The 20,190-nt window shown below is 57.2% G+C and overlaps 1 protein-coding gene across 1 annotated transcript in view; it reads left to right on the forward strand.

Annotated features, from left to right (window-relative positions):
- The window catches only part of LOC100751775 (inositol 1,4,5-trisphosphate receptor type 3), a 61,982-nt gene that overhangs the window by 29,174 nt on the left and 12,618 nt on the right, over positions 1 to 20,190 (forward strand). The window contains exons 8-33 of the mRNA XM_027388997.2: positions 1,231 to 1,377; positions 1,549 to 1,644; positions 1,893 to 1,943; positions 2,139 to 2,281; positions 3,512 to 3,611; positions 3,690 to 3,850; positions 4,882 to 5,023; positions 5,534 to 5,695; positions 6,585 to 6,757; positions 7,547 to 7,666; positions 7,959 to 8,141; positions 9,557 to 9,808; positions 9,902 to 10,046; positions 10,562 to 10,703; positions 11,172 to 11,371; positions 12,199 to 12,328; positions 12,733 to 12,790; positions 13,976 to 14,141; positions 14,914 to 15,078; positions 15,154 to 15,228; positions 15,666 to 15,791; positions 17,301 to 17,423; positions 17,518 to 17,718; positions 18,602 to 18,853; positions 18,965 to 19,087; positions 19,429 to 19,554. Coding sequence (XP_027244798.1) covers positions 1,231 to 1,377; positions 1,549 to 1,644; positions 1,893 to 1,943; positions 2,139 to 2,281; positions 3,512 to 3,611; positions 3,690 to 3,850; positions 4,882 to 5,023; positions 5,534 to 5,695; positions 6,585 to 6,757; positions 7,547 to 7,666; positions 7,959 to 8,141; positions 9,557 to 9,808; positions 9,902 to 10,046; positions 10,562 to 10,703; positions 11,172 to 11,371; positions 12,199 to 12,328; positions 12,733 to 12,790; positions 13,976 to 14,141; positions 14,914 to 15,078; positions 15,154 to 15,228; positions 15,666 to 15,791; positions 17,301 to 17,423; positions 17,518 to 17,718; positions 18,602 to 18,853; positions 18,965 to 19,087; positions 19,429 to 19,554 — 3,762 coding nt within the window. The remainder of the gene's footprint in view (positions 1 to 1,230; positions 1,378 to 1,548; positions 1,645 to 1,892; positions 1,944 to 2,138; positions 2,282 to 3,511; positions 3,612 to 3,689; positions 3,851 to 4,881; positions 5,024 to 5,533; positions 5,696 to 6,584; positions 6,758 to 7,546; positions 7,667 to 7,958; positions 8,142 to 9,556; positions 9,809 to 9,901; positions 10,047 to 10,561; positions 10,704 to 11,171; positions 11,372 to 12,198; positions 12,329 to 12,732; positions 12,791 to 13,975; positions 14,142 to 14,913; positions 15,079 to 15,153; positions 15,229 to 15,665; positions 15,792 to 17,300; positions 17,424 to 17,517; positions 17,719 to 18,601; positions 18,854 to 18,964; positions 19,088 to 19,428; positions 19,555 to 20,190) is intronic.

Below are 20,190 nucleotides of genomic sequence, written 5' to 3' on the forward strand. Positions count from 1 at the left end.
GGTAGGGTAGTGAAGAGTAGGAGGTACTCCACTTAGGAAGATAGTCTCAAAGAGCTGTGAGGGTGCTAGTCCCTGAAGCAGGTACCTTGAGGAGGCCAGCCCTGCTCCCTGCTAAGAAGCCCAGGGCACCCTCCACGCCTCCCTCGTCCCGATTGCCCTGGATTGCTCCAATGCTTGCTCTCTGTCCACTCAACCTTCACATTGTCTAAGAGTCTGCCAGAGCCCAGCCCATGTCCCCGAAGCCTCCCTGTGACACATCCTATTCCTCCTGGCTCTGGGCATTGTGTAAAAAACAAGCCCTTGGGCCCAGCTCTGCGGTTCTCACTCCAGCTTCTGGGGAGGCCGTCGTGGTGTTGGGGTTAGGCTCCAGGCAAGCTAGAAGCAAGGCATTCTCATCAAAGCCTTTCTCTGCGCCGGCCACAGTGTCCCTGGGCTCTGCTGTGGGCACTGACGCAGTCTGGGTAGGGATGTATCACTCACTTCCTCATCCGCCTGAAGGTGTCCCCTGAGCACTGTGTCTAGAGTCAGGTTCAGTGCAGGAAGACAGATAACTGCCATCAGATGACCATGTGGTGACAGCCGTGCTCTGAGAGCCTGCTGAGTGGCAGCTGCACAGGGAGGCAATGTGCAGGAGGACTAAGGTGTGGGCCCCAGGACTGACGGGACTGGGAGGCACCCTGCCTGGCTCTTGGCAGGGTGCCTCCCTTCTCTGCCTGGGTAATGTAACATCGTTCCATCAAACCAGAAGCCAGAGTGGCTCCATTTTATAGAAGACACAGCTGAGGCTCGAGCACATTAAGGAATGTATCCTAGCCCCTCATAGCTGGTGGAAACAAGATTCGAACTCAGTTTTTGTCTAAGGTCTGGGGGTGAACAAGCCATGGCTTCCACTCTGCAGCCACCACAGACAGCAAATGAAAGGGTGGTGCTGCTAAAGGGAGAGGGTAGCCCTGGGCTGGGAGACTGAGAAGGGGGTTCCTTCCTGCCTCCCCGGACGTGGCTGTTGGAGGCATTTGGAGATCCTGTGGAGAGGAGCCGGGTAGCTGGAGTATAGCGCTGTGCGCAGCTCTCTCTCTCTCTCTCTCTCTCTCTCTCTCTCTCTCTCTCTCTCTCTCTCTCTCTCTCTCTCTCTCGGCTCACAGGCCACATTTGAGGGACTGGCCCTGTGCAGGCCCCTGGGCCTGGAGGTGTGACTGTGAGCCTCTGACCCGCTCCTACCCCGCCCCCCAGGGAGATGTGGTGCGTCTGTTCCACGCGGAGCAGGAGAAGTTCCTCACCTGTGACGAGTACAGGGGCAAGCTACAGGTGTTCCTGCGCACCACGCTGCGCCAGTCTGCCACCTCAGCCACCAGCTCCAATGCACTTTGGGAAGTGGAGGTCAGAGCCCGCACGCTGGCTTCACCCCCTTCCGTACCCCAGAGGATGGGTGTCTGTCATCCTTCCCCTGGCCCCTCCATAGCCAAGAGGCCAGGAAGGACCTGGGCACTTTGATCCCCACAGGCCCCCCAGGGTCTGGTCCCTCCTCACCTCACCCTTCCACATCCCCAGGTGGTCCACCACGACCCCTGCCGAGGAGGAGCGGGACACTGGAATGGCCTGTACCGGTTCAAGCACCTGGCCACAGGCAACTACCTGGCTGCTGAGGTGAGGGATGAGCAGGTGTGCGGGACATGCGTGTGTGCTGGGGACACGGGTAGCACGTGTGTGCTTGTTCATGCATTGGCCTATGGAGAAGGGGCCATGAAGGGCTCCCCTGCACAGCAGTCCCCGGAGTCACGTGGCCTTTGGGCCGGGGTAGGCATCTTGGAGTGCCTTCTGGGTATGATGTGGTGTTTGAGGGGTGTGTGCACTGATAGCATCATAATCCCACGTCACCTCGCACCTTTGTCCAGGAAAACCCCAGTTACAAAGGTGATGGCTCAGATCCCAAAGCAGCAGGACTGGTGAGGAGTGGGCAGGGCATCTGCCAGGGGTGGAGGGGAGGGGTGGGAGGGCAGGGGGCCGGGAAGGTGGTGGTTGAGGGGGAAGGAGGGGACACCAAGAAACCTGGGGAGCAGGTGGGATGGAGGGAGAAGGTCCCTCAGTTGGGCCTGAGAGGAAGGATGGGATCTTGCCTGACCCGGGGGTCCTCATGCCAGGGGGCCCAGGGCCGCACGGGCCGCAGGAACGCAGGGGAGAAGATCAAGTACCGCCTGGTAGCGGTGCCACATGGCAACGACATTGCCTCGCTATTCGAGCTGGACCCCACTACGCTGCAGAAAACTGACTCCTTTGTACCCCGGTAGGTGTGTGCCATCTGCCCTTGGCCCTTTGTTTTTAGGGGCCTCTGGGCTCTGCAGTTCTCAGACCTGTTTGCAGCCGGCCTGAATGCAGGCACAGCCTTGTTAGCTGTGCGGGTCTGCCCTGTGCTCACTACATAGTTGCTTCTCAGCCTCCTGGCCCAGCCAGCCAGGTGCTCAAGCTCCAGGTGTGAACTGCACCAGGTGTGAACTGGTTTGTTCTCAGCCAGGCACCTGGAGAACCCAGATGTCTGCCTGTAAGGTCCCACCAACGCTGAGAATGTAGGGTGTCACATTCCTGGGGCCGGGGCTGTGGCTTGGTCGGTAGAGTACTTGCCTGACGGGCACAAAGGCCTGGGTTCAGTATCTAGCGCTGGGCAAACCAGGGGAGGTGGCTCAGGCCTGTAATTCCAGCACTCCAGAGTCGGAGGGAAGACAATGTAATCCTCCTCTATATGGCAAACTTGGAGCCAATCGGGGCTGCCGGAGACCTTGTCTTTAAGAAACAAGTGAAAGGAACCGTCACAGGGTTGTAGAGATGACTGCAAACAAAGCGCTTTCTGTCCAGGTCTGAGGACTGGAGCCTGGGTGTCCAAAACCCACGTGAAAGCTGGGTGGGCATGAGGCCTGTCTCCCAGCATGCGGCAGAGACTGGGACTCTCCATAGTCAGTCAGCATGGCCAGCTAGATGCTGCAATACAGCATGGTTCAACAAGAGACCCTGCCTCCATATACAAGATGGAGGGTGATGCAGTGGCCTTATGCCAACCTCCAGCCACAAGCGCACACATGCACTCACGTCCGTACACTCCTGTGCACACACACGCATGCCTCAAAACAGATCGAGTCACCTGGGCCTTGGTGCTTCTGACCATGAGACCTCAGGTAGCCGTGTCCACCACACTGCCTCAAGTCTGCCATCTGTAGGGTGGGAATATCAATGGTCTGTCACTAGGCTTTCTGGGGAATTAATGGAGGAACCATTAGCCCCTTGCCTCTAACCTGACACCCTTGGGGGCTTGGTTTGTCCAGGTGAATTCTGGCCCCATGCTTACCAAAAGCATTGGTTTGGGGTGCACAGGGCCCACCCATCCTCACTACCCACACTGTGAAGGTGCGGTGTGCACCCTGGGCATGGAGAACAGAGGAAGAGGACGGTGTTGGGGGCTGGTGAGCGGAGAGTGGCTGCGGTCTGTGGCACCCTCCCTCACTGGCTCTGTCCTCCCACTTAGGAACTCCTATGTGCGGCTACGGCACCTGTGCACCAACACGTGGATCCAGAGTACCAACGTGCCCATCGACGTAGAGGAGGAACGGCCTATCCGGCTCATGGTGTGGGCCCTCGTGCATGGGCTGGGTCCTGCTGGAGCTTGTCCCTGGCCCCCTGCTGACCCTTGTCCGTCTCTACAGCTGGGCACGTGCCCCACCAAGGAGGACAAGGAGGCCTTTGCCATCGTGTCGGTGCCTGTGTCTGAGATCCGTGACCTGGACTTTGCCAACGATGCCAGCTCCATGCTGGCCAGTGCTGTGGAGAAACTCAACGATGGCTTCATCAGCCAGAACGACCGCAGGTGCGCTGTGACAGGGATTGCAGCGGCTTTCTCAGACCGCCAGCTCCCAAATCATGACACAGGGGCTTATTATTAGTTATGAGTGCTCAGCCTTAGCTTATGCTTGGCCCACCAGCTCTTATAACTTAATTCAACCTGTTTCTCTTCATCTGTGTTTTGCTTCAGGGCTTTTTGCCTTTCTTTCCTTCTGTGTGTCCTACTTTCCTGTTTCCTTTGTGTCTGTCTACCCGGTCCTGGGCATTCCCTTCTCTTTCTCCCTCATTCTCTTCTCTCCAGCCTGGATTCCTCCTCTTATTCTCTCTGCCCACCAGCCCCACCTATCCCTTTACTGTCTACCTATTGGCTGTTCAGCTCTTTATTAGACCCATCAGGTGCCTCAGGCAGGCAAGGTGAAACAGCAACACACCTTTACATTGTTAAACAATGTGACACGTCTTTGCCCAGTTGAAGTAATATTCCACAGCAGGAGAGCCTGGCAGGAGGGGAGGGAGACAGATGACTGAGTTTCTCTCTAGGGTCACAGAGGCGTTGCAAGCCAGAAACCAGGTAGTTAGGGTGGTACTCAGCCCCCAGGGAACCAGGCTGGCCATTCACCCCTGGAGTGGGGAGTCTGCCTCACTGCTTACACCATCCCCGAAGTAGCCTTATGGAGCCACGGGGGCTCAGAGGAGTTAGGGGACGCGTTCAGGATCACATAGCTGTAAGCGGTGGAATCGGGACAGTGCAGACCACTTCACACCAAACAGTCCCTGCTCGCCCCCTCACCCAGCAGCTCTTTCTACGATGTTCTACTACGAGCTTTGTAGTCTTGAGGCAGTTTGGGGGCAGTTTGGGGTCCAGGGAGGGTTGGGGTGTGGGGCATTTCCTAAGAGCAGGTTGGTGAGGGGTGGGGCCATGACGGGCTTTGCAGCAGGACCGATGGATGACTGACTCTGGAAAGGGCTGTTGGCCCGTATGGGCACATGCTGGCTGGGCCCTAGGGGAGCTGCCCTCAGTGTGTCATGCTTGCTCCTGGTGTCACACTTGGCCAGGTTTGTCATCCAGCTGCTGGAGGACCTGGTGTTTTTTGTCAGCGACGTTCCTAACAATGGGCAGAATGTCCTGGACATCATGGTCACCAAGCCCAACCGAGAGCGGCAGAAGCTGATGCGGGAGCAGAGCATACTGAAGCAGGTGTGCGTGCTCTCCAGGGGCTCCTGGCCTCTCCTGAAGGGGCTGTGGAGGGTGTAGCTCAGCGGGAGAGCACCTGCCTAGGATCCATCCGTGAAGAGCTGGGAGCATGGATCAGTGGTAGAATGCCTGCCTAGGATTCGCCAGGGAGGGCCTGGGGTATGGATCAGGGTAGAGTCCTTGCCTAGACCTTTCGAGGAGGTGGGGATTTGGCTCAGTGGCAGAGCACTTGCTTAGCATATCCAAGGCAAGGGCCGAGGTGCCATCCCCAGCACTGGGGGAAAGATGCATGTGAGCCCCCGGTTTCCCTAAGCACCCTACAGGAGTCGCCTCATGACCCCTCCTGCAGGAGAACTGGTGTCCTTGTTATACTGATGCGGACAGGAAGTCCACAGAGGCTGAGTCCTGCTGAGCGGGACAGCTCTGGGATGGAGCCGATCAGGGTTGGGGTTCCTGGGATGATGAGGGTGCAGGCAGGATGGGAGAGTCCCTCTCACTCTCTACACGCCTCAGATCTTCGGCATCCTGAAGGCTCCGTTCCGTGACAAGGGGGGCGAAGGTCCACTGGTGCGTCTGGAGGAATTGTCCGACCAGAAGAACGCCCCTTACCAGTACATGTTCCGCCTGTGCTACCGGGTGCTACGGCACTCCCAGGAGGACTACCGCAAGAACCAGGTGGGCGCAGGGCACCCTGCCGGCATCGGCCCTGCCTTTGTGCCTCGGCAGGTGTCTCTCTGGCAGCCAGGCACTGTTAGGCACTGGGTACAAGAGGGCACCAGATGATGGGGCCGGGTTCTGGGGTGCTTGCCTGGCTGGGTGGGAGGGGGAAAGGGAGGGAGGGGAGAGGGGGGGTGGAGAGAGGAGAGTTACTCAATGTGGCTTCATTAGGAGGATAGACAAATAGGGTTCAGTGACTCCCCAAGTCTGTCTTTGGGTGCCCAGTTGAGCTCTAGGTTTAAATGGAGGAGGGCCAGGGGGCCAGGGGGCCAGGGCTGAAGACCGTGGTCACAGTTGGGCCTGCCTGGTGTCTCAGCCCAGTCCTACAATATTACAAGACCGTCTGGTCCAGGGTGTAGCCGTCGCCACCTAGATAACTGCTCTATAAGAGGTGGGGTGCCCTGAACTGCAGGCTCACAGTTACTTGACCGTTCCAGTCCTGTCACAAAGATGTGTCAGTCCTCATGTCCCTGGGCTCCAGGATGACTCCAGAGGGAAGGCTAAGAGGTGGGCAGCGGCAAGCCGGAGTCTGAGCCATACAAAGGGGACGGAATCTGGCGGCTAGGGACGCGCTTGCCTAGCATTCGTGATGCCTGGGTTCATTCCCAGCACCACATCCACTGGGTGTGGCGGTAAATGCTTGTGGAGGCAGGAGGGAGGATCAGATGTCACCCCCGTTCCACAGGAGACTGACGGGGATGAAGGCAGCAATGCCAGGCTTTCCTCCTCAGTTAGGGTCCCTACCCATGCTGGTCCCGATGTGGAAGTCAGAGTCAAGGCTCTGCAGCAGAGCAGCCTCGTCCCTGGTCCATGGCTCTGGTGACCCCACCCCGTCTGCCTGCCCCAGGAGCACATCGCCAAGCAGTTTGGGATGATGCAGTCTCAGATCGGCTACGACATCCTGGCTGAGGACACCATCACTGCTCTGCTGCACAACAACCGGAAGCTGCTGGAGAAGCACATCACCAAGACGGAGGTGGAGACCTTCGTCAGCCTCGTGCGCAAGAACAGAGAGCCCAGGTGCCCGCCACTCTCTGCTGCCTGCTTTTGTTTTAAACGTTTACTTATTTTAGGTTTGTGAGTGCTCTGTCTGCATGTACAACTTTTACACCCAAAGAGGGCAGCAGATCCCACTATAAATGGCTGTGACCCACCATGTGGTTGCTGGGAATTGAACTCAGGTCCTCTGGAAGAGCAGCCAGTGCTCTTAAACTCTCAGACGTCTCTCCAGCCCTGTTTTTTTTTTTTTTTCTTTTTTTTTTTTGTTGGTTGGTTGGTTTTTTGTTTTGTTTTTTGTTTTTGTTTTGTTTTTTTAAGACAGTCTCACTGTGTAGCTTCGGAGGTTGTCGTGGAACTCACTTTGTAGACCAGGCTGGCCTTGAACTCACAGAGATCCGCCTGTCTCTGCCTCCCGAGTGCTGGGATCAAAGGCGTGCACCACCACCGCCTGGTTTCTGGTGCTGGTTGTTAGCTGCCGAAACACCTGCCCTGTGTGCACTGCCTCCTGTCAAGTGCCTGGGGGAGAGGCGAACTCTGCAATTTGGCTCAGTGTAGCCATAACAGATCCAAGTTCCCACACAGATGGTAACCTCCAAGCCCCCGTCGACTGAGTCAGTGCCCGCCTGAACTGGTTGTTAAATACTTCGAATGTCAAGCTTAGTCTGTGCCTGCCCTGACCACTTACTTTTCGCTCTGTCCCAGGGAGGTGCCATAGTCTGCTACCCCTGGGCAGCTGGAAAGGAGGGCGTTAGGCTTCCCGTCTAGAGGGCAGCTTCTGAGTCTGTTGCTGGCCCTGTTGACCCCACCCAGGTTCCTTGACTACCTCTCCGACCTGTGCGTGTCCAACCACATAGCCATCCCTGTCACCCAGGAGCTCATTTGCAAGTGTGTGCTGGACCCCAAGAACAGTGACATTCTTATCCAAACTGAGTGAGTGGCAGCCCACCCCAGGGGCTCACTGGGGTTCAGACTGGTGCTGACACTGTGTTCCTAGAGCCTGCAGTGCCTAGCACTGGGCGTGTTGGGGTGGCAGAGGGGCTGTGGGGCAGAGAGGGGAATGAGCCATAGCCCTGTCCTGAGACTCCACACAATGTGCCATGGGCACCTCGGGTTCAACCTACCTGGGGCTAGACATGGCAAGAAACTGTCTGCAAAAATAACTAAGGGGCATCGGGGCTCTGAGCAGCTGGAGGTGCTTCCCTGACAGTGCTGTTGGCCATAGGCTGCGGCCCGTGAAGGAGATGGCACAGTCTCACGAGTACCTCAGCATTGAGTACTCGGAAGAGGAAGTGTGGCTCACGTGGACAGACAGGAACAACGAACACCATGAGAAGAGCGTGAGGCAGCTGGCCCAGGAGGCGCGGGCGGGCAATGCTCATGATGAGAACGTGCTCAGCTACTACAGGTACCAGCCCAGGGCGGAGGACCCGTCTCGGGTTCCAGTGTGTCAGGGGCACTCTGCCTATGCCCTGCACAAAGCCTTTCTTCACACAAGAACAGAGGGCGGCCTGAGGCCCAGGCTTTCCATAGGCATGCCATTGCAGTCACTGGACAGTCTCCTGGGTTTTCACTTATCTAATTTTGTTATTTAATGTCATGTTTTTAGTGTGTGTGCGTGTGTATGTATGTATCTGTGGATATACATGTGTCATGGCTCTCAGGGTCGATTCCTTCCACAGTGTGGGTCCTGGGGATTGAACTCAGTTCCTCAGGCTTGGCAGCAAGCCCCCACTGCCCACCGAGCGTCTGGCCATCTCTTGAATATTTTTTACTTCATTTTTGCTGTGTGGATGTTTTACCTGTGTGTATCTGTGCACCATGTGCTTGTCTGGTGCCTGTCGAGGCCATAAGAGGGCATTGAATCCCCTGGGACTGGCGTTACAGACCGTGTGAGCTACCACAGAGGTGCTGGGAATTGAACCTGGGTCCTCTGGAAGAACAGTCAATGCTAACCACTTGAGCCATCTCTCCAGCCCCTTATTTTTTTGAGACAAGGTCTTAGTAGATCAGACCACCCTCTAAGTCATGGCAGTCCTCCTGCCTCTGTGTGAATCATCACATCCGGCCTGCATTTTAGTTTTGTTTGTGTTTTTGCTTGTTTTTCAAGACAGGGTTTCTCTGTGTAGCTCCGGCTGTCTTAGAACTCGCTCTGTAGACCAGGCTGGCCTTGAACTCACAGAGATCCACCTGCTTCTGCCTCCTGAGTGCTGGGATTAAAGGCATGAGCCACCACTGCCTGGCTCTTTTGTTTTAGAGACAGTGTCTCTTTAGCCCAGGCTGGTCTTGAGCTCACGGTGATCTTGCCTCATCCTTCCTCGGGCTGGGATCATAGGTGTGAGCCACCACACCTGGCCCAGACACGTCTTACACGGTTGCACAGAAGGCTCTTGCTAACCACAAGCTGTGCTGGAGCACTGTTGATATCTTTGCTGCATCACTCACACACCACTGTCCCTGCAAAGTTGGGAACAAGCACAGAGGCTGAAAGAGCTTGCCTAGCATCTCAGGGCTGAGCCACAGGCCACACACAGGGTGGCCCTGAGCGGTGATGGAGCGGTGCAGAGGAGCAGGCATGATGTCACCCAGAGCTTCGCTTCTGTTATCCCCTCATTGCATGGCACACCTTTCACCAGCTGGCTCTTCCCACTCTGCCAGCCACTGCTTCCTGTCCTAGCTGAGCAGAAAATATCTGCCGCCTTCACCAGGAGGGGAGATGTCCTGTCAGCTGTTGGTCCTTCTGCCACTCTGTAGAGTCCTCACCAGGGCTGAGCTGTTGCCTGAGGCCGCAGCTGCTGCTTTCTGACGCGCTGCCTCCTGCAGGTACCAGTTGAAGCTGTTTGCCCGCATGTGCCTGGACCGCCAGTATCTGGCCATCCACGAGATCTCCAAGCAGCTGGGAGTAGACCTGCTTTTCCTGTGCATGGCGGATGAGATGCTGCCCTTTGACCTTCGAGCCTCCTTTTGCCACCTGATGCTGCATGTGCACGTCGACCGTGACCCCCAGGAGCTGGTGACGCCGGTCAAGTTTGCCCGCCTCTGGACAGAGATCCCCACAGCCATCACCATCAAGGAGTGAGAGTCTGGAGGGTGGGTGGCTAGCCGGGGCAGAGGCATGGGGGGTGGGGCGGGGCATGGGGCCCTCATGCCTCCTGCCTCCATCTCTAGCTATGATTCCAATCTCAACGCCACCCGGGATGACAAGAAAAACAAATTTGCCAGCACCATGGAGTTTGTGGAAGATTACCTTAACAATGTGGTCAGCGAGGCCGTGCCTTTCGCCAATGAGGAGAAGAACAAACTCACCTTCGAGGTGGGCTGCGGATGCTTGGGGCTGGTGGGGTGTGGTTCAAATCGATCTGCATCCAAGGATGGGTTGTAGGATCCATGACCTCGTTTTCCTGGTGCCCTCAGCCCATGGGGGGGGGCACATAGATAGCGGAGGCTCCCCAATAGACAGATTCTCTGGGGTCCACTCAACCCATCAGCCAGGGGCTGCCTCTCCCAGGCCCTGTCTCCTGGGAATTCCATCCTCTGGCCACCCCTGCATCTGGTTTTCTCTATCCTGTTTGGATCCCAGCAGAGCCACACTCTCCCCCTGAACAATCACCAGCTTGAAAACCACGCCCCTCCACAAGTACACTGGTCTAACCCACAAACTACACCTCTGATTGTGTTGGTCCTGCCCCCACAAAACCACACACCCCCCACTGCCCCTATGTGCCTCAGTCAGTCGCACCTCCGTATGCGCTGGTCTCTTCCCTCCAGGAAGCCACGCCCCTGCAGATATGACTCCCACTCACCCTCCCTTGGCCCCGCCCCCCACAGGTGGTCAGCCTGGCGCACAATCTCATCTACTTCGGCTTCTACAGCTTCAGCGAGCTGCTGCGGCTCACACGCACCCTGCTGGGCATCATTGACTGTGTTCAGGCGCCGCCAGCTATGATGCAGGCCTATGAGGAGCCTGGTGGTGAGGCTCGGCCCCCCCCTCCCAGTTCTTCCTGGCACCCCCCAGTGCTACCTGCTTCCTGGCCCTGCCAGCAGCTCCCTCCATCCTGCTAGCCCAGGTGCTGTGATGCTTTGGGGTCTTGCTTGGCCTTGAAGTGTGAGGGGGTTCAACAGCCCCGCAGCAGAGGCAGAGCGAGGAGGGGCCAGGGGCTCTCGGTCTGCAGCCCTCCCTGGGTGTTGGGGTCTGGCCCCTGATTTTGGCATTGCTGGCACGGTGTCCCCTTAGTTCCTCATGCTTCGTAGTGGCCCTCAGCTTTGCACAAAGAATTCACTCATCCCCACACTGCCCGCTTGCTTTTACCTTGGTCCATTGTTTTCCCAGACTTGGTATAAAGGCCCCCCCACCCCCCCAGCTTGCCTGGGTTAGCGCTGTCCTGCAGAGGTTGGGAACCCTGCTGGAACCCCCCGTGACCCCCTCTGTGACCCCCAGGCAAGAATGTGCGGAGGTCCATCCAGGGTGTGGGACACATGGTGTCTACTATGGTGCTGAGCCGCAAGCAGTCTGTGTTTGGCACCTCTGGCCTGCCTGCTGGGGCAGGTGTCCCGGAGCCGCTGGACAGGAGCAAGTTTGAGGATAATGAAGACATTGTGGTGATGGAGACCAAGCTGAAGATCCTGGAGATCCTGCAGGTGCTGGGCAGGTGGGTGGGAGGGCCCGGGGCGGGGCGGGGCGGGGGGGCGGCGGGGCGCCCTTGGTGTTCAGGGACACAGGGTTCTGCCAGGTTTTCTAGCCCAGGCCATTGGTCCTCACGGTTCTTCTTAGACCAGCAGCACTGGTGTAACTGGGGGACTTGAGCCCCACACAGACATGCTGCTTCCTGGAGAGGGATTAATGGTGTCCCACAGAGGGGTGAGGGCATGGGGGTGACAGAGCGACCACCATAGGGACGTGAGGTGGGTTTCTGTCCATGGGAGTGACAGAGCGACCACCATAGGGACGTGAGGTGGGTTTCTGTCCATGGGGGTGACAGAGCGACCACCATAGGGACGTGAGGTGGGTTTCTGTTCATGGGGGTGACAGAGCGACCACCATAGGGATGTGAGGTGGGTTTCTGTCCATGGGGGTGACAGAGCGACCACCATAGGGACGTGAGGTGGGTTTCTGTCCTGTGAAGACAGAGCTTAGTCACGGGTTCCCAAACCCCGTCTTTGTACCTGTTCTCCCTCCTGGAGAGGGCTGTGGTACACCTGGGGAGTTTCTGTGCACTTCCTGTCACTGTCTGGCCTGGGGTGTTGTGTGTGGGGACTGAGCAGCAGATGGGGGAGGGGCTCACTGCCTTGTGCTGAGAGGGGGTGCCAGCCACCATCACTGGACCAGGAGCTGGGAGGGGAGCATTGCTGTTTTGAAGCCTTTGAGTATCTTGAGTGGCAGGGTGCTAGAGCCCATTCTGGGGTCCCCTACCCCTCTTGAGCAGCAGGGCTCCTGGAGACTGATCTTCACTTGTTTGTCTGTCTAGTTCATCCTCAATGTGCGCCTGGACTACCGCATCTCCTACCTGCTGTCGGTGTTCAAGAAGGAGTTTGTGGAGGTGTTCCCCATGCAGGACAGCGGGGCAGACGGCACAGCGCCTGCCTTTGACTCCACCAGTGAGCCTCGCTTCCTGCCACTGCCCACTGTGTTTTCTCGCCACCCCACTGTCCGCAGCTCCCCAACCCATCCTTTCCACTCCCCAAATGCATGGACGGTGTCCCTCTCATCACCACAGTGAGGAGCAGGGCAGGGACCCTTCCTAAGTGGGGAAATAGGCCCATAGGGGAGCAGGGACTTGACTAAGGTCATAGTCCTGTCCCACCTGGAGCTGACCTCCCACCAGGAGCTGACCACGCCTAGGCTTCCTTGTGCTACTGAGCTCTGCCCTATGCTCTCAGCCTGGAAGCTATGAGCCCTCACAATGGGGGAGGGGTTGCAGGAGCATCTGGGGCCGGCTTGGGTACCCCCTGTACCTGAGTTCCTGTCTATTCCATGTCTCTGTCACTCTTGCTTCCCACAGCTGCCAACATGAATCTGGACCGCATCGGGGAGCAGGCGGAGGCCATGTTTGGAGTAGGGTGAGGCTGGGACTGAGGTGGGCTCAGCTTCAGGGTGGGGGCAGGTTATCTGCATAAGGTTTGATGTTACTCCCTCCCTGGACAACCTGGGCTTCCTGAGGCTGAGGGCTGGCCATTCCCTCTACCATGTCCCCCAGGAGACCCTTGCCAGCTACATGCTGACCCTCTGGCTTGCCCATCCCTCGCTGTATATGGTAAATCCAGGTCCTAGTCATTGTGGTGATTTTGCCACCGCCATGCAGGACGGCTGTGCCTGTGTGTTCAGCAGAGCTCAGGGCAGGTGGCTGGGTAGCTGTCCCGGCTCACAGCAGGGCGAGATGTGGGGAGACGGGAAGCAGCATGCCCTCCCTGCCCCTATGCTGGAGTGGACGTGTCACTCAGAGCCTCTGCCATTGCCATTGCGTGCCAGCCTTCCTTGGCATCTCACAGTCAGTGGACCTCTTCTCAGAACTCCACTGTGAATTCAGAAGATAGGGGCTGCTTATCTTGTACTGACCCCCAGAACCATATCAAACAGGAGTGGTGCTGCATGCCTGTAACCCCAGCATCCGGGAGGTGGAGGCAGAAGGGTCAGAAGCCCAAGGGCACCTTTCACTACAGAGGGAGTTCGGGGCCAGCCTGGGCTACAGGAGATCCTGCTCAAAAAATAAGCCACAGCAGGGTGGTACAGAATAGATTAGTAAAGCAAAGCTCACGAATTTACAAGGGAAACTGCCCTGGAGTAGTTATCAAAATGCTGAAGACAACAAGTCGGAAGTAGCAGCCACGCATGAGGGTCTTTATTAGCACGTTAGATAGCAGCTGCACGGGTGGGTGTAATTAGCAGCGTGACTCCAGCTTGTGGCAAACATAAATGGTATTTCACAACGTTCATTAACAGCTCTGAGGTGACGTGGAAGTGTCTGTGGTTTTTACTGGTGGCAATCCCCCAGGTTCAGCTGGCACTCTCTCTCAAGAGGTGTCTCCTCATGCCCTCAGTGTGGTGGGGGCTGTGGGTCCCACATGAAGGCTTCCTTATCAGGGGCTTGGTGAAGGGCTATCTTGAGGGTGCCCAGGAGATCGGCGGAACCTTGGCCGGGGGCAGTGGTTCTCTGCACGAGGGTGGGAAACGCCGATGCTGTGAAGGGTGGCACCGTGGCGCAGCCCTGCTCACTGGCTCCCACTCCCGCCCGCCCATGCTGGCAGGAAGACCAGCAGCATGCTCGAAGTGGATGACGAGGGCGGCCGCATGTTCCTGCGGGTGCTGCTGCACCTGACCATGCATGACTATGCACCTCTGGTCTCCGGCGCCCTGCAGCTGCTCTTCAAGCATTTCAGCCAGCGCCAGGAGGCCATGCACACCTTCAAGCAGGTGAGAAGCGCCACCTGCCAGTTCCTGGACCTTGGACCTGCTTGGAGCCCTGGGGCACACAGCGATCCAGCAGCTCATAGCTTGACAGGGGTGCTGGGCCTTCAGCCTTGTTCAGATCCTTCAGGGGAGGATCCAGCGTCAGCCACCTTTGTCACCTCCTGGCCTGACTCATTTCTGTTGTGGACACCACTTGAGAGTGGGCAGTTGGGCACACCTTTGCTGATCATTCCCTACCAGTCTGACTTGCAGACATCCCTCGCTGAGCTGCCTGGTGTCTGTCACTGTGGCATCCATCATGTCCCCTTGAAAGCCTCCCCTGAGATGCCTGCCGATCAGGGCTGGCATTTAGCAAGCGCTCACAATGTACTGGTCCTCGACACCAGTTTGCATTGGTTCCCCAGAATTCCCCTTGCTCCCTCAGTATGTGACACCCCTCTCAGCCCCATGTGAGAAGAGGGAGGCGGGACCACATGCTGGCCTGAGTCCTTATAGTCCCAGGTCCCTCCTTTGCCCAGGGTTCAGTGACCCTACAGTGCTTTCTCCTGCCTGTTCGACATTGGAGTGGGGCAGTGACAGGTCACAGTGGTGTGTGACATGAGTCTAAGAAACTGTGGCCAGGTGATTCGTTAGCCCAGGGCAAGGGAGTACAGGCTTCCTGTAAAGGTAGGGTGGAAGTGATGCTTGGGTGGGGAACTGGTCTAGGGTGGGCACTGTAGTTCCCTGCGTGACAACAATCTGGGGACATATGCCCATGGTCACTCTCCCTGCGCAGGTCCAGCTGCTGATCTCAGCCCAGGATGTTGAGAACTATAAGGTGATCAAGTCAGAACTGGACCGACTGCGGACGATGGTGGAAAAGTCCGAGTTGTGGGTGGACAAGAAAGGCAGCGTCAAGGGCGAGGAGGGGGAGGCAGGCGCCACCAAGGACAAGAAGGAGGTAAGCTGGCTTCCGGGAGCCAAACAGGGTGCCCCAAAGTGACGGGACCTGGGTGACTATCTTCTGTGTCCTCAGCAACCCACGGATGAGGAGGGATTTCTACAGCCACATGGGGAGAAGAGCAGTGAGAACTACCAGATTGTCAAGGGCGTGAGTGGCAGGGGCATGGTGGCAGGGGCGTGAGTGGCAGGGGAGTGGGTGATGGGTGAGGGGAAGTATCCTGCAGCTGGCTCCCATTGCCCTGGCTTCTCTCAGGGCCCTGCAGCCAGGCGTCTCCCAGCTTTCTGGCCTGTTCCAAACAGCCCCACCGAGGCCCTGATAGACTTATTTTAAAGCCGAAGGAATTTAATGAGACTCCATTTTACAGCCCCGCACTTGTGGGTGGGATGGGCTCTCCGTGCTCTGCTGGGGAGCTGGGATGGCCTGGTTCAGCAGCAAGCCCCCGCCCCAGTCCTTCCCCTCTCCTGTCCCTAGGATACTGGGTGTGGCTACAGCTGGCCAGGCAGAGGGGACCCCGAGGAGGAGGAGGAGGAGGAGGAGGAGGAGGAGGAGGCACAAGGCTCCCAAGTTCCCTGTGTCCCCTGCAGATCCTGGAGAGACTGAACAAGATGTGTGGGGTCGGGGAACAGATGAGGAAAAAACAGCAGAGGCTGCTCAAGAACATGGATGCCCACAAGGTCATGCTGGACCTGCTGCAGATCCCCTACGACAAGGTGACCCGGGCCTGCCTAACCTGCCTGTCGGTCCTGCTGTGCCTCGGCCTCAGGGCCGACTTCAGACGAGCCATGCCTGCTTTTGGAGTTGCTCCTTGGTGGTTCCTCACCCTTTGGCACCTTTCTCCCCTTCCCCCCATCCCACCCCCACCTTACACTGATTTGTCTTCACTTTGATTGGCTGTGATCCCTTCCTCCCCCCCCTCCCTGCCCCCCCCATGGTGCTGGGCATTGAACCCAGAACCTTACTTATGTAAGGACAAACATTCTTCCACTGAGCTACACAGCCCTTGAGTTTGATTTGACCCTAAGGCTTTAACCATGACCCCAGCCTCCTTCCCCTCCTCTGGGCTAACCCTGCCTATCAGCTCCATCTGGGCCAATGGTTCTCAGCCTGTGGGCAGGCATGGGGGGGGTGATTCATAACAGTAGCAAAATTGCAATGAGGTAACAATGAAGAATGTATGTTTGGGGTCACCACAACTGTATTAAAGGGTTGCAGCATCTGGAAAGGGGTCAGATTCTGACCCTTGGGCCCTGTGCTCCTTATCCCGATGGGTCCCTGATCCCTGTCCCTCCCGTCATGTAGCCTCTGTCTACCCCTGACCCTCAGCCCCTCACATGGGCTGATCTTTTCTTTTCTTTTCTTTTTTGAATGTTTGTGTATAAGTGCACAAGCTCAGAGTTCAGAAGAGGGTGTCAGATCCCCTGGAGATGGAATTCAGAGGTGGTCACCAGCCCTCTGGGTGTTGGGAGTGGAACCTGGGTCCTCTGCAAGAGCACCCTGTGCCCTTCATGGCTAGGGGTTGCTCCAGGCCCCTGAGATGATCCTACAAGTCTCAGGCTGCACCCTGACTTTTTTTTTATTTAATGTGTGTGAGTGCGTGTGTACCAGGGTGTGTGTGTGTGTGTGTGTGTGTGTGTGTGTGTGTGTGTGTGTGCGTGCACGCGCACACACCAGAGTGTGTATAATATACATTTAGGAGACAGGTCTGTTCACTTTCTACCTTTCCCTTTCCCTGGGTTCTAGGGATCAAACCCAGGTCATGCCAGGCTACAGCAGTGTCCTAGCTAGCTTTCTACTACTGACCCAAAGCATCTTGTGGAGGAAGGGGTTTAGTAATTAATCTCAGAGCATACAGGGAGCATACAGATTTAATCTCCCATCATAAAGAAAGCAGGCGGGAATGTGAAGCAGGAACGGAAGCAGAGGCCACGAAAGGGCGCTGCTTACTGGCTTGCTTCCATGGCTTACCCAGCGTGGCTCACTAAGCTTGCCTTTTAACGCAGCCCAGGACCACCTGCTCAGGGGTGACACTACTCATAGTGGGCTGGGCCCCTCCCATAACAATCATTAACCAGGAAAATGCCCCAAAGACTGGCTCACAGAGCAGTCTGATGGAGGTATTTTTCCCAATTGAACTTCCTGTGACGCTTATTGAATCCTGACCACTTCAGCCACCCCGGGCCTGTGCCCCTGGTGGCCCAGCAGCCTCTCTTTGCACACAGGGTGACAGCAAGATGCTGGAGATCCTGCGCTACACACACCAGTTCCTGCAGAAGTTCTGTGCTGGGAACCCCGGCAACCAGGCCCTGCTGCACAAGCACCTGCAGCTCTTCCTCACGCCCGGGGTGAGGCACACCTGGGCACCGCACTGGGTCCCTCAGGGGCCCCCCTTCTCTGATGGGCCTTCCTCTCTCTAATGGCCCTTCCGTCCCTACACAGCTCCTGGAGGCCGAGACCATGCAGCACATTTTCCTCAACAATTACCAGCTGTGCTCTGAGATCAGCGAGCCCGTGCTGCAGCACTGTGTGCACCTGCTGGCCACGCACGGGCGCCACGTGCAGTACCTGGACTTCCTGCACACTGTCATCAAGGCCGAGGGCAAGTACGTGAAGAAATGCCAGGACATGATCATGACTGAGGTGAGGGCGGCCTGGGCCCCAGGGAGCTGGGGGGCGTGTCCCAGGGGCCAGGGAGGAGAACCTGGGCTGCTGGGCCTGGTGCATTGTGGGAACGCACCAACATGTGCTCACCCAAAACCTGGAGAACAGGGGCTGAGCCTTGATCCCAGTCTGGAGGTTTGTTCCCTAGAAGCATCTCAGAGTGGGCTGAGGAGGACAGGGACAGACAGTGACGTCACAGGAGAGCTCCTGCTCAAGTGTGCACTTTGACCATGGTAGCTACTGACTGAGGGACAGGAGAGGTGCAGCGTGCCTCAGTCCAGGGGACACTGGAGGCCGAGAAGATTCCGACACTTCCTGGATCCAAGGCCAAAGTCTCTGATGGAAGAGGGCCGGACACATTAGCCAAGAAACTCCAAAACTTAGGCAGGAAGCCGGGCAAGATGGATCACACCTGGGACCCCAGCACTCAGGAGGCTGATGCGGAGACATGGCTCCATAGTTAAGAGCACTGCCTGTGTTCTTCAGAGGACCTGGGTTCAGTTCCCAGCTCATGGCTCATGACCGTCTGTAACTCTAGATTCAAGGGACCTGACACCCTCTTCTGACCTTCTGACCTCTGTGGGTACTGCAGACATGGTGAACAGACATACATGCAGGCAAAACACCCGTGTACATAAAATAAATTAAAAAAAAAAAAGAGTCAAAGCTATCCTCAGCTACATAGTGATTTCGAAGCTAGCCTGGGTTACGTGGAACTGTTTCAGAAATCCAAAACAAACCCAAAACTTTCAGTACAGGTACCAGGCCATAGTTGGGGTCGTGTCCTCAGCTTGTCCTGACAATAGGTGGTGCCTGGGGCTGCTGGACAAGGGTTCTGATTTGCACCTGCCTTCCGTCACAGCTGACCAATGCAGGTGACGACGTGGTGGTGTTCTACAATGACAAGGCCTCTCTGGCCCACCTCCTGGACATGATGAAGGCAGCCCGAGATGGCGTGGAAGACCACAGCCCCCTCATGTACCACATATCCCTGGTGGACCTGCTGGCTGCCTGTGCTGAGGGCAAGAATGTCTACACGGAGATCAAGTGCACCTCCCTGCTGCCTCTGGAGGACGTGGTGACGGTGGTGACCCACGAGGACTGCATCACGGAGGTGTGCACCCTCAGACTGTGAGAGGGCACAGAGTGGGCGAAGGCTGTGGTGTAGCCGGGGGCAGAGCCTGGGCAGGCATTGCTGACACGCCTCGCCCGCTGCGCTGCCCAGGTTAAAATGGCGTACGTGAACTTCGTGAACCACTGCTACGTGGACACGGAGGTAGAGATGAAGGAGATCTACACCAGCAACCACATCTGGACGGGTGAGTATCCACACTGGACCTTTCCCGGTGTACCCTGCTGGGGACACCAGCCACATAGCGACCACCTTATTCCTGGGCATGAATGTCACCCAGGGTGGTTGCCTCCAGCTAGAGTTGCTCTTATTTCCTTTCGCTGATTGTGCTTTGGGAAGTGACCCAGGCAGAAGGTGGTACTGGGTTCCCTGTGTGCTGGTGGTCGGGCAGAATGCCCCATAGGGGCTCAGGCGACACTCATCCCTGCCCCGTCTATGGAAGCCTGAGCCTGGCCCAGCCATCCATCCCACCCCGTCTGTCCTCGGGCCCTGCTCCCTAGGGCTGGGCTTCTGGGTGGCGGGACCACCCGTAGATCTCGTATGACTCTCCTCCGTAGGTCTGCAACAAACGGGAGAAGCGCCTGGCGGACCCCACCCTGGAGAAGTACGTGCTCACCGTGGTGCTGGACACCATCAACGCCTTCTTCAGCTCCCCGTTTTCAGAGAACAGCACGTCACTACAGGTGAGAAGCCCACACGGTCAAGCATGGCCACTCTAGCTTGCTCTCTTGTGGAGCACAGCCTTGCTTACACGAGCACGGGAAGATGCTGCAAAATGCAGTACATTGGTTTTCCACTGTGTAACAAAGGGCCCCAAATGTGTGCTGGGAACTACAGTGGAAATGATACAAAGTAACCGACCCGGAGCAAGGAATTGAGGGGGGCTGGCTGTTTGAGGGGTACAGTCCACCCTGGAAGCAGGAGCATGGGTGGCTGGTCACACCTCATCCAGTCAGGAAGCAAAGAGCAGTGAACTCTGGTTCTCAGTCACTTTCTCCTCCTCCTCCCCGCGGAGCCAACCCATGGGGGCAGCTATGTTTAGGGTCGGCCCTCCATGTCTGGAAACTCCATGGACACACTCTACACTGACTCCACACAATCCCATGGGATTGGCAAGATTAATACAGGGATCTCTCAGTCAGTATAGCTGGTGTGTAGGGCCTGGGGTGGTGAGGTGCGTATGGCTGCTACCCCGCACAGCAGCAGAGCTGGCTAGCTGGCAGGACCACTTAGAGAGCCCTTGCACTGTCCATGGTGCTGGGCGGGCAGCCCCGTGACTCAGACATCCCGTGCAGGGGCTGACCAGAGTCACTGACAGC

This window comes from Cricetulus griseus (assembly GCF_003668045.3).
Source record: "Cricetulus griseus strain 17A/GY chromosome 1 unlocalized genomic scaffold, alternate assembly CriGri-PICRH-1.0 chr1_0, whole genome shotgun sequence".
Lineage (NCBI taxonomy): Eukaryota > Metazoa > Chordata > Mammalia > Rodentia > Cricetidae > Cricetulus > Cricetulus griseus.